At 56.2% G+C, this 12,565-nt stretch overlaps 1 protein-coding gene and 1 long non-coding RNA gene across 5 annotated transcripts in view; one reads left to right on the forward strand and one right to left on the reverse strand.

The window, feature by feature from the left end:
* The first annotated feature begins 594 nt into the window (after nucleotides 1–594).
* LOC139436270 (uncharacterized) overlaps nucleotides 595–12,565 on the forward strand; it is a 46,650-nt gene continuing 34,679 nt past the window's right edge. The window contains exon 1 of the long non-coding RNA XR_011645382.1: nucleotides 595–682. This is a non-coding gene — a long non-coding RNA (uncharacterized lncRNA). The remainder of the gene's footprint in view (nucleotides 683–12,565) is intronic.
* C2CD4D (C2 calcium dependent domain containing 4D) lies at nucleotides 4,746–10,930 on the reverse strand. 4 transcript variants are annotated; one of them, XM_004451761.3, is made up of 2 exons: nucleotides 7,008–10,930; nucleotides 4,746–6,196 (listed from the first exon to the last, which is right to left on the reverse strand). In XM_004451761.3, exon 2 carries the CDS (start codon nucleotides 6,118–6,120, stop codon nucleotides 5,068–5,070), a length of 1,053 nt encoding a protein of 350 aa, XP_004451818.1. In that variant the 5' UTR covers nucleotides 6,121–6,196; nucleotides 7,008–10,930; the 3' UTR covers nucleotides 4,746–5,067. The 4 variants fall into 4 exon arrangements, with proteins under 4 accessions (XP_004451818.1, XP_071063543.1, XP_004451819.1 ...); XM_071207442.1 differs by having other exon boundaries at nucleotides 6,698–10,930; XM_004451762.3 differs by having other exon boundaries at nucleotides 7,109–7,682.

The following is a 12,565-nucleotide window of genomic DNA, read 5'->3' on the forward strand; positions in this document are numbered from 1 at the left end:
CAAAATCCCACCAGTTCCTCAGCTCCTGGGGGCCTCTGCCTGCTTGGCCCTGCCCCCTGCAGCCCTTCCCCAGAAGCCCCTGCTCCCGTGGCCTCTACATCCCCCTGGTCTGCTGGGGGATGTGTCTGGAGGCAGAGGAGCCGTGGGATGGGGAGAGAGGACAGGCACTAGGCAGGACTAGTGGGGGAAAGGAGAGCCTCCACCCCCAGACTGAGCGGGGCCTACACTCTGGCCGGCAAGGAAGGACTCCGAGGAGGGCGCTGGGACGAGGCTCCCACGCAGCCAGGATGCCACAGCTCTCCTGCTGCGGCCTCGGCCCAGAGTTTGATTAGCTGGGCCTGGCTCTCTTGGTTACCCAACAGGCTGGCTGGCCAGGGGCCAGGCTGCAGTGGGGAGGCTCCTGGCACCTCCTCCTGCTCTCGCTCCCAGCCTCCCAGCGGGTAAACAGCAGTGCAGGAGCCAGCCACACCACAGCCTCGTGACTCGCCCACTCCCCCCCCACCTGGTGCACGTGGCACCTGGCGTGGAGTGGGCCGACAGCTCTCCCTTCCCTCTCCTGCCCTCTCATCTCACCCTCCTCCTCTCGTGCCCTACCCTGGAGCCTCACACCTTGCTGCCATCAGCACCTCGGTTCCTGGGTAGCTCCCAGAGTCCCCCAGTGGCTGCAGCTTGAGGGACAAAGGTTAGAGGTGGAGAGGGACTTTCCAACTCCTAGGGTGGTTGGCAATGGGATGGGGAGGGAGGGAGAGTGGAGTGGGAGCTTTTGGGGACCTTCTTGTACGGAGCCCCTCAGAGAGTCTGGTTATCCCCAGGCCCTCTTCCAGGCCCATGTGGCTACGTATGCTTCTCTGTGCAGAATGGGCTGTCAGTTTATTTGGGGGCTCTGCTGCTCGGGCAGGTTTGGGGTAAGAGGCAAAGCTCTCCCTTGCACCACCCCCCTCACGCTGGAAGCTGGCAAGTGGAGCCAGCGAGAGGCAGGGGTGGGAGCGGTGGGGTGGGGGCGCTCTGCCCCCCTTCCTCCAGAAGGCCTGCCTTTGGACTTGTCTGCAGCCGTGGTTCTCTTCCTCCCACCGCAGGGCCTCGCGGTCTCTCCCTGCCGGGCCCTGCCTGTCTCTGTGGCTCTTCTGTTCTGGGGGCCTCTCGAGCCCTCCCCTCCCTGTCTCTCCTCCTCTTGCAGCTCCTTTTCCTCCCTGACTCTGGATCTCCCAGGCCCCTTCCTGAACCCCCACTTGTAGGCATAGAATAGAGGCCACGGGGGGAGGGCACCTGGCCCTGGCCCTGTGCCAGGCAGCCCGGCCCACCCCAGATGCCACAGGTATGGCTGCCTCTCCCAGCTGTGCCACTTTGTGCCATTGTGTGGGTTGGGGAGGAAGTGATTGGGGGTTGGGAAGACAAGGTCCCGGCCTCTCGGCCTAAGCAAGTCACATGCTTCCTAGACATTCGCATCTACCCCTTCCCTGCCCTAAGCATGGATGGCTGGGGCTCTTCTCCCCCGGGGTAAGAGGGTCACTCGGTCATCTTTTGGGGAAGTCCCCCTGATACCTGACCTTGCTCCCTCTTGCTGCAATCACAGCCCCTGTACTGGAGGAATCAGTTCATTCAAAGCACATTAGTGGTTATTTCCGCCTCAAATACATTCTTATATTGTTATGAAAGAAAGAGACTGATAGGAATCAGAGAATCATTCCACCCCGCCATGTGCCCAAGTCCCTTTATCAGGCCAGAGAATCTCAAGGCAGGGGGCAGGCCGCCTGGGCTCGGAGTGTCGGTGGTGGTGTGGAACTGGGAGTAGTCACCCACTTCTCCTTCTCTTCCTCCCCACCCCCCACTCCCCAAACCACAGAAACCACTTAAAGCTCAGTTCAAGCCTGCCCTTCCAGAGAGGGACTGGGGGTGTGAGGGTAGAACACATGGGGGACGAGGGACGGACGAGGGGCCGGGCAGGCTGCCGTGCTCACACGGCCCCAGCCCGGTCCTTCCCCTCTGGGAAGCCTGATCCAGTGATTAGGGATCACCTTTCTTTGGCTCCTGGCAGGGAGCCATAGCTGGAGAGAAGTCAAGCCCCTGGTGTGACCCAGGGCCACTGGATGGTTAGAAAAAGGGACAACCTGGGCTGTGCAAACATCTGCGGCTTCCAGCTCCCGCAGCCTCCACCCCTCCCCTCCCCTGTCCCAAAGGCCACTGTGGGCAGAGGAGGGAACGATGGGAGTTTGACCCCAGCTCCCGGCCCAGAACTTTCTATGGTGACCCTGCCTATCCCACTCATCTGTCAATTAACATTTACGGAGGCTTCAAGGAGGGTTGAGAAGCAGGAGCTTTGCTTTTTGGAGCCAAAAGACTCAGATAAGAATACGGCCTGCGATTTATTAGCTGTGGATCTTGAGGCAAATCCTCGGGCCTCCCCAATCCTTAAGGACCACTTCAGTGAGGACCAAATTCAAGTGTTTGTGAAAGTGCTTTGGGGTCAACCCATCTCTACAGGCAGGAGGGACTCTGTGGAGCTTACGTGAAGCCATTCATGTTTCCGTGGCTTTGGCTGGAAAATTCCTCCAGAGGCTGTATGGTCCCCGGCGCAGCCCTCGAGAGCTGTGCACAGCTGAGAGAACTGCACCCCAGTGGAGTGGACTTAGGTTCCCACCTCCCTCCCTCCCCTGGGCTGCAGGGTTTGGGGATGGGAAGTTTGGGATGGATTCCCAGTCACAAACCTTCCCTCTGCAGGGCAGATCTCCAGCCTGGCCCTGTGGCTGGGGGCAGATGTGCTTAACCTCTCTGATCTATTTCCCCTGTAAAATGGGAATACTAACGCCTGTGTTACCAGTGGCTGTGATGGTTGAGATAACGCAGGTGAAGTACAGGATCTGGCACAAAGTACTGTGAAAAAAAGTTTCCTTTCTTTCCTCCCTCTTTTCATTCCTATACTTTTCCCTTCTTCTCTTTTTCTGAACGCCCCTTCCCCATCCACCTTTTCTGCTTTACTTTCCTCCATAACATACAGCACTTAACATACTCTACATTTTATTTATTTATTTGGTAGTTTCTCCACATTCGTTTTGATCATGGCTGGATCCAATGCCTTGCACCTCAGAGGCCCTTGCTAAATATTTGTCAAAGGAAGGCATGAGTTCCTTTAACTCAATGACCTAAGTTCAATGACCTCTAAGTTTCCTTCTAGCCACTTTCCAAAGGACATCAAATCTGGTTGATCACCAAGGATTATTATGGGAAGGTTTGGGGGCTGAAGTCCAGTAGGAGGGATAGCGCTAGACCTATGGGTGGACTTCCCAGAATTTACATGTGTGAAAAGAGTGTGAAAAGATTGGAGAGCCATCATCCTGGGGAAAGAGGAGACCCCTTTTAGAGTGACCTGGGTGGGAGGCTGCAGGTGGACAGTGGGGCTATTACAGTGAGGTCTTTAAGAGCAGGGACTCTGGAGCCAGACGCTTTGGGTTCGAATCCCTTTTGGGTTCTACTCCTGACTAGCTGCATGCCCAATGTCACGTTGAATAACAACAATGCAACTTCATGGGTGTTGCTGGGAAGAATGAATGGGTTGACATGTTGGAATAGTTCCTTGGGTGGGGATCGTCTAGTTGTAGCTGTTAGCACTTAAAGTTTCTTTGGTGAATGCTACCACCTGGTGGACATCCAGAGCAAGCTTTCCCTGGCTAAGGGCTGGGTGGGGACCTAAGGGAGGGAGAAGAAACCAGGGATTGATCTAAAGGGAAGGGGTGTGTGCTGTGCAGTTGCACGTGCTGAGGTTTCATCAGGATCCAGGCTCAGTCCTGTGCAGAGCCACAGAGGGCAATGAGAAAAGGCCCAAGGGGGAGGGTAGAAGCAGCTGGGCTAGCCAGTGCCTGCCTGCCTTCTTCCTCCAAGCCTGGCCTGTGCCAAGAGGAACCAGCTCCAGGGAAGGGAGAGAGAAGAAGGTCACTGCTGACGTCAGGGACATTCGGGGAGGAGGTAAACACAGCCTGACCTACATTTATCCATCTTCATCCCTCTCCCCCTACTGTGCTTGGCACCTTGAGCACAGCACTCACCTCTGCCAGGACCCCTCTCCCCCCAGATCTTATTCTGAGGAGGCATTGAATCTTAGTCATTGCGTGCCCACGCGCAGCTCTGACTCTTGTGCACCCCCAGTCTTGCCCGGCCCTCCCACCCTGCCAGGGTGGCACAGGTGTGGAGGGGAGAGGAAAGACAGAGGGAGCCTAGGGGCACTGTGTGTTAGTCTGACGTCCTTTGACCCATTCCCAGGAGCCAAGAATCTCATCTCTCTTCAAGGACAGATGGAGGTGTGCGTGTGGGCCTGGGGGTGTGAGACCGGTGAGGGGGACCTTTGTGCTCATTTCCCCTTGTGAACCTCGAGGGCCTCCCCCGGAGGAAGGGGGCCTGTGCTGGTTTCAGCCAGAGCTTTCCGCAGAGTGGCTTAGTGATTGGAGGGCTCCCTGAAGCGGTGGGGCACTTCTGAGCGGGGACTGTGGACCTATCCAGCCTGGTCCTGCTGCACCAACATCTCTTGGTGAAGGGAGCCGGGAAGCCCGCCTGTTTAAGGAGCCCTTCCAGGATTTCTGATGCCCGGTCATTCTGATGTCCATTCACGTTTGAGAACCCCTGCTCCAGGTCTGCTCTGATTGGGATGGTCTAAATGAGCTCTTCCACCCCTTCACTGGCCAGGGCAGAGGGAGGAGGGCACGCTGCTGAAGATCTGAGGGTGTAGGGTGCCAAGGAAGGGGAGAGACCTGGGCTAGAGACAAGCAGACATTTTATTAGCAAAAATAAATACAGGCAGGGCAGAGGGACAGAATGATGGACTGTGGGCCCAGGGGACCTCCTGAGGAAGAGAATCCCAGTCTAGAGCAGGGGTTCTTAACCAGGGGTCTGTCAGCTTGAATTGAAATAATAATAATAATAATAATTAAAAAAAACATTCTGGTGGGGAGGCGTTGCTGCCAGTGTGATGTATTTATTACATAGTACACAGTATAGTGTGGACTTAGTAAGGGGTCCGTGGTGTTCACCTGACTGGCAAAGGGATCCGTGGAACAAAAAAGGTTAAGAACCCCTGCTCTAGAGGCTGTAATGTGTGGGCACCAGGGAGGCTCCTGGGCCTAGCCCCCCACCCAAAGGGGGCAGCAGGGCAGCAAGGGGAATCTCACACTCCCCCAGCAGCACGTCCCGGCGGAACCCCGCGCCGCGGTCCAGCACCTTGGCCCTCAGGCTGCGGGCAGCCAGGTCCGGCGGGCCGAGCCCGTCGAAGAAGAAGTCCTCGTTGAAGATGGGGTTGGCGCTGCACTTGACCACGCGGCTTCGCTGGCCCCGCGGCCGGACGCGCGGCCGCAGCCTCAGCACCACGCAGCAGCCGCCGCCGCCGCTCCCCGGGCCGGCCCGCGGCCGGGGCAAGCCCTCGGCGCTGATGAGGCGCAGCCGCAGCCGCCGGGGCCCGGCCTGGTACTCGGCCGAGAGGCGCAGCTGCCCGCCGCGCGGCCCGAGGCGCAGCACGCTCTCCTTGGTGGGCCGCAGCTGGCAGCACAGGAAGTCCAGGTGGAAGAGCGGCGGCGGCGGCGCGGCGGGGCGGCGCGGCGCGAAGGGGCTGGTGTCCGCAGAGCTCGCCTCCTCGGGGGACAGCGAGTGCGGCCTGCGCCGCTCGGGGTGCGGGCATGGGGAGCCGAAGGGCGACGAGTCCGGCGACGAGGCCGTGTCGCTGTCCGGGGCGCGGCAGAGGCGCAGGTCCGGGGCGGACACGTGCAGGCGCGACTGCGCCGGGGGGAGCCCCGCGGCGGGGGCGGGCGGCGGCGAGTGGAACAGGGACTCGCGCCGGCGCGTGTGCGGGCTCTCGGGCAGGAAGGCGCAGCCCGCGCGGCCCGCCAGGTGCGGCAGCGAGCAGGCCGCTGGCAGGCCGGGGCCGCCCACATCGCGCCCGGCCGGGGGCTCGGCGCCGCCGGGGTCCGGGAGCCGAGGCGGGATGAAGAACTGCGGGATGCGGTCGGGGGTGAGGACGTTGGGGCAGGCGCGGGCGGGCGGGCCCGGAGCGCGGCGCTTAGGGAACAGGCTGGAGGGCGCCCACCAGGCCCCGGGCTCCGCGGTCCCCACCCTGTAGCCGGCTTTCTCCAAGAGCCACATGTGGAGGGGTGGGGTGATGAAAGCCGAGGGCGAGAGGGTCCAAATCCGGGGTCTCAGGTTGGTGGGCTGGGAGGAGCTGGGCCGGGAGAGAAGAGGAGCGGCAGGTGGGTGATGCTGCGAGTAGACACCGGATGGTCGGCGGCCGCGCGCTTCTCTCCTCCCTGGGCCCACCGGGCGCACGGCCCCCATTTGAGCAAGAAAAGACCAAGGACGGTGAAGATGGGGGTGGATGGTGAGTGGGGGGAGCCCAGAGCCAGATGGTCACCTTCTCAGATGTAGGCCTTGGACACCCCGATACACAGACTCTCCCGTTGGTACTAAAGATGCCCCCACCCATCTCAGAGTTAGACGGCACAACGCACTCCTCTAGAAATCGAGTGACAGCCGTATCACAAAAGGTCTGCAGTCATGAGCACGCACCCAGATCCCAACCCCACTCGTATACACGCGCCCCTGAAGAGAGAGTGAGGCCCTCGGGGGCCTTCCCACCTCCTCCCCCGCCCACCGACTGGAGCCCCACGGGATTCCCTGCCCTGCGCGCAGCAGGGACTGAGCCATCCTAAGGCCCCAGCCCCACCTGCCTCCTCTGGCTCCTCCTTCGCCTTCCCAAATGGCTTCTGGCCAGAACAACTGGCTGGTGACTGTGGGCACCTAGGCCGGTCCAAGAGGTCGCACCGCTCCCCCCTCCCCCCCCCCGCCCCCAGCCCTAACCAAGACGTCCCCCGAGCCCCACAGCGTCGCGAGTCTGCAGGGCGGGGCCGGGCGGTTGGCTGCCCCTCCCACTGTCTACTCCTTTTCTCCCCGGGAAACCACCGAGCACAAAGGCGGCATTGATTCGCCGCCAACCCCGGAGCCGGCTCCGGGAGGCTCCGCCGCAGCGCGCTCACCATACTCCCGCGCCGCAGCTGGGAGCGCGACGTTCAGACCGTCGGCGCAGTCGTCCGAGCTCACCGCGGGCTCCTTCGGGCGCCCAGAATGCAGGCCTCACCTGTGGGCCGCCGCAGGGTCCTGGCCTCTGGCCCGGAGGCTTGCAGAGCCAGGAGGGGAGCAGCTTCCTCTCCAGCTCGCTCCCCCAGCCCAGTCCTTCTGGGAGGAGCTGGCAGGGGCCTCCGCTGCCTACGTCCGACCGCTTTTCCTGGATAAACACAGCTCTGTCTCCGCGGCCATCAGCCCAGACTTCTTAACTCCTTCCTCCAGCCGGAGCCAGGTTTCTAGTTTCTACCAGCAAGCCAATCCTGTGCCCCGGGCCTCTTCTTCTGGACCTGAGCTGCTGGAGGGGTGCATCAAAGAGGGAGAAGGCCATCAGTGGGCATGGCTGCCCACCCTCTGTGCTGCTCTGGCCTTACCCCAGCCCTTCCAGGTGGAGCTGACGGCATGGCCGCACAAATAAGCATTTTCCACAAAGCCCTCCGTGCTGGACTCCTGCCTTTGGCCCCCATTGGTTGGTTCTGGAGCATGCTGCCAGGCCACCCAGAGAGCCCCCAGGCAAGGAAAAGAGGACATAGAGATACTGAGGACAGAGCGGGTTCTGACAGCGAGTCAAGGTCAGGCTGGCCCATGCTCCCATCTGGGCAGAAACCTGTTCAACTGTGAAAAAGGAGGCTGTCCTTCCTCCCAGTCTCTGCCCCCTTTCAGGCAGAGCCTAGGAAGCACAGGCCACCACCAACAAGAGGGGCCCCCCAGCTGCTCCCCAGGCATACACGCCACCTTCTCAAAGGCAGCAAGCTCCTTCCCTGTTTAGGCCCTTTGCATGGGCTGTTTCCCCTCCTAGGATCACTTTCCCCCTTTATCCTTCCAATCTGGAGGCCCTCACTGATACCCTCCCATTGAAATTAGGGGCTCCCGTTGTGCACTTTCGTAGCACCCTGTACTTTTCCTTTGTGGTATTGACTACAGTTTGTTTGTTTGTATCCTCTTTATTGGTGTGATTATTTAACATCTGCCTCCCTTACTAGACCGTAAGCATGAGGCAGACTGTGATTAGCACAAGGCAAATGTTCAATCAGGATTTGTTGAAATGAATTGACGAGAAGGGCCTGGAAAGGGGGAGCAGAAGTGAAGGGGAAAGAGATCTTGGTGTGGCCCCCAGCACTTCTGAGGGGTCTCTCAGTCTGGGGATGGCTCTTGTGGGACTTAGATGTCAAAAGTAGAGTGGGTTACTGTGCTTAATGATGACATTATTAATTGTATATGAATTGTACCCGAATCCGTTTGTTCCTCCATTCACTGAACGCCAAAACTGTGCCAGGTCCTGTGCTAGGTGTGTTGGGGATACATAGAATGGGGAGCAGTCTGAGGTGAGACTCAGACAATAAACTTGCAAACAGCAGCAACAAGACAAATGGTGGAGTTTCGGAAACAAGCAAAGTGAGACAAGCCAGTTAATACAATGACTATTCTGACCACTGTTCCTGGAGAGTTTTGCTGATCAAGTATTTTTGTGGAAATCCCCTGCTGACCCCCAGCCCCTCCCTTCCTGTGACTCCCTTCTCCGGCTCAGCGCAGTGTCACTTCTGGGGATGGTCAGCCTGTGTGGAGTGCTGGGGCCAACGAGCGCTCAGGGCTTTGGCATCAGTCAGGTGGGCTGGGAGTCTGGGCTCTGCGACTTCCTAGCTGTGTGCCTCCGACAAGTAACTTAATCGCTCTGGGTTTTACCTTTCCCACCTGGAAAAGGAAGCGACCATGCCCAACTCTCAGAATTCGTGTGAGGATTAAGTGAAATAATATATAGATGGCAGGCTGACATCTGCTGAACGTATAAGAAAACAAAAACCCTAACTTCTGACATGACAGTAAGGACATTTTTGGCTTCCCGTATAAAAAGTCCAGAAGTGGGTGGGATTCAGGGCAGTTTAATCCTGTGGTTCAATTCATTCACTCATTCAACCATATTTACCAAGCACCTACTATGTGCCAGGAGTTGTTCGGGGCTCACAGCAGTGAGAAAACAGACAAGGCCCTGCCCTTGTGAAGTTCTTACTTTAGTGGAGGAAGAAAGACAATCAAACTGAATTAATAAGATGCGTAAGTATTAGGTGGCTGTAAGTTGGGAAGGGCGCTAGAGTCTGTTGGGAGAGTCGGCAGTTTTAAATAGAATGGTCAGGGATGGTCAACTTGAGAAAGTAAAATTTCAGTAACAATAGGAAGGAAGGAGGGAGGGTCCGTGCGGTCTCTCTGAAGGAAGGGCATTCTAGGCAGGGGGAATAGCAGGTGCAATGGCCCTGTGGCCTGAGCCTGCCTGGAACATTCTAAGTGGCAAGGAGGCCAGTGTAGCTGGAGCAGCATGAGTGAGGGGGAGATGAGGTCAGAGAGGAAATGCGGCCAGACTGTAGGGGCTTGTAGCCACTGCAACAATTTCAGCTTTTACTTGTGGTGAGCAGAGCAATGATAGGACACAGCTTCTGAACTTGTCTGCTTTCTCAGGGAAACAGGTCGTCAGCTGAAAGTGATGATGGTGGAGGAGGTGCTGGAGGTTCAATTACAGAGGAGTGGGTATAGAACCACGGGAGAGCAAATGGTCTAGGGAAATGCAGGATGTCTGCTGGCAGCATCAAGCACACCCACTTTAGGGTACTGATCAGGACTTTAAAGCGAGGCTGGCCAGCATGGCTGTGGGGTTTTCCTCCAGCTTAGTTCAGCTGTGCAGTGCACAGGCAGAAAATGGGCAGAGATTGGGATTTTGCCAGGATCATGCTCCATATCTGACAGCTCACTTTCCCTTCTCCCCCTCTTCTTCCATATCCTTCTCTTTGTGGATATTTAATTAAGGTTGCATGGGAGAGTATGCACCATCAGGGCCATGGGAAGGAAAATGGACTACAAATAATCCAGTCTGGTTGTATTAGTCAGTGGTCTGGTCAGGAAAAAAGTGCTTGCTAGGTGGTTGTAGAGGGAAACTTGGTACAAAGGTGCTGGAAGAGCTAAACAGGTACAAAGGATGGTGAGGTGTAATTCAGCAGGACCTGCTATGAAGGGACACACCGCTACTTGAATCACCTCCTGAATCAGAGAGAAAGGGATGATGGCTCAGTTCTCTCTCTCTTTCTTTTTTAAAGATGCATTTTATTTATTTCTCTCCTCTTCCCCCCCCATTGTCTGCTCTCTGTGTCCATTCGCTCTGTGTTCTTCTGAGTCTGCTTGCATGATCAGGCAGCACTGGGAAACTGCGTATCTTTTTTGATGTGTCATCGTGCTGCGTCAGCTCTCCGTGTGTGTGATGCCACTCCTGGTTGGGCTGCGTTTTTTTTACACGGGGCGGCTCTCCTTGCGGGGTGCACAATTTGTGTGTGGGGCACCCCTACACGTGCCCCTGCGTGGCATGGCACTCCTTGTGCGTCGTAGCACTGCGTGTGGGCCAGCTTACCACATGGTTCAGGAAGCCCTGGGGATCGAACCCTGGACCCTCCATATGGTAGACAGATGCTCTATCAGTTGAGCCATGTCTGCTTCCCTCATTTCTCTCTTATCACCTTCCAATCTGCTGCCGGTGCCTCCTGATACCAAATGACAAGGGAGACTGGGAAATATGGTTTTCAGGGGCTAGCCCTCTGAATTTAAAACAAAGTAGAGGGGAAAGGATGTGGCTCAAGCAAATGAGTGCCCGCCTCCCACATGGGTGGTCGTGGGTTTGGTTTCTGGTGCCTCCTAAAGAAGATAAACAATGAGCAGACAACAAGCAAAAACCCAACACAAAGCAATGAGCACAAACAATGAGCAAAAGACAATGAGCAAACAGATGAGGGAGCCATCTCAGGGGGAGGGAGAACCTTTTAAAAAATTAAAAAACAAAACAAAACAGAAAACAAAGTAGAGGCAGGATAGGGGATGAGAGCAATCACTCAAATGTCTGGCATGCTGGTCGTCAGAAGTCGGCTTGATTTGAGCAATAAGATAATCACATTTAAAAGGAACTTGAAGGTTACCTCATCTAACCCTCTCATTTTACACAGCAGGCAAGAGAGCTAGTGATGTGTCAGTCAGTTGCAGATTTGAGACTAGAACCCAGACATCCTATTTTTCTTGTACCCCTTTGAGTGGGGGATGGGGCGGGATGAGGACCCAGAGTGCTACCTCCTCACCTCTTCCAGCACCATTGCTGCTACTCCTGGAGAGCTTCCCAGGTAACCCAAGGGCCCTGACCTCCTTTCTTTTGCTGGTACTGTTGTAGAAGAATCCTCAGAGGACTGGGCAGTGGAGAGGGCCTCTCTGGGTTCAAGTCAGATGGAAGAGGCAGTGAGGGACAGGCCTTTTCTCCAGCTACTCAGGCTACTTCTACCAGACTCCCTGGGCTTTTGGGCTTTGCTGAGCTATAGTCCCAAGGCCTTGAGCAGTGACCTCAGGCAGCATGACTTGGCCACCGAGTCCTCTATAGGCTTGGCAGATGATGGGGTTGGGATGTACTGTGCCTTGCAGCTCTTGTTGCTCATCCAGGAACTGCAATGAAAGACCTAGCTCTGTGGTCTCAGTTCCAGGAATGCCTTGGGGCCCCCTTCTTTGAGCCCTGGTATGAGCTGCTGAGTTTCTTCTTGAACTGACTTATCTTGCAAACGCTTTGTTCATTCTTTGGTTTCTCTTGGCACTTGACTCAGACACATCCTCTGCTTCAGGCAGAATTGGCCGCTGTGTTTGCCTGGACTCCCTACTGGATTCCACCCCATCTACCTTGGCAGTAGTTGCATTCCAGATAAAGCATTACCTATGGGGATGGGTTTGTGAATGTGGAGGCAGCAACTCCCCTTGTTTCTGCCTAGAAGGCCTCCTGGGGAAGGAAGGGAGTCTGTTAAAGTCCTAGAAACTAGAGAAGTGTTCTGGCAGTTATTTCCCTCACCCAGATCCTGTCTACCCACCTGGCCTTGTCTGACATGCCCAGCCTCCCCTGAGAGGCTCCCACTTCTGGGGATTTCCACCCTGTGCCTATTTCTTTTAGAACCTGGTCCCACTAGAGAAGTGGCAGGGTGCATTCAACATATTTTAATATGGAAACTCAAACTCAACTGTTTGGCTTTTCTTTCTTTATTTGACTTCACTGAAGTGCTCCTTGACCATGAGTCAAAGGCAATTAGTTTTTCAGTACACAATGATTTAGGCTCAGGATTTAATGGACTGTCAATGGCAACAAAGCATGAAAGGAGAAGAGAGTTTTTATGTGAATATACAGGGACGGAGATAGTTGGTTGCCACAAGATTTCTGGCCATGACCTCCAGCACATCTCTAGCTTTTGGAGGGCACTTGGAAAACAAAGGCCCTTTGAATCCCATGCCCACTTATTCTTGGCTTATCACTCAAGACTTATGGCTTATGAAGTGTGTGATCTGGCTACTGCTGAATTTGTGAATTTGTGCACAACTCACTGACCTTGTTCCTTGTGACAAAGATTTGCTGTCTTGAATCTCCAGCCCATGATCCTGAAACCCCAGTTTGGACCTGAACCTGAGTTCTTTACTT

Source organism: Dasypus novemcinctus, chromosome 13, assembly GCF_030445035.2.
Source record: "Dasypus novemcinctus isolate mDasNov1 chromosome 13, mDasNov1.1.hap2, whole genome shotgun sequence".
Classification (NCBI taxonomy): domain Eukaryota; kingdom Metazoa; phylum Chordata; class Mammalia; order Cingulata; family Dasypodidae; genus Dasypus; species Dasypus novemcinctus.

Coding starts and splice junctions, on each gene's coding strand:
- C2CD4D (XM_058309654.2), bottom strand. CDS start 6,309: ATGGGGGCCGTGCGCCCGGTGGGCCCAGGGAGGAGAGAAGCGCGCGGC.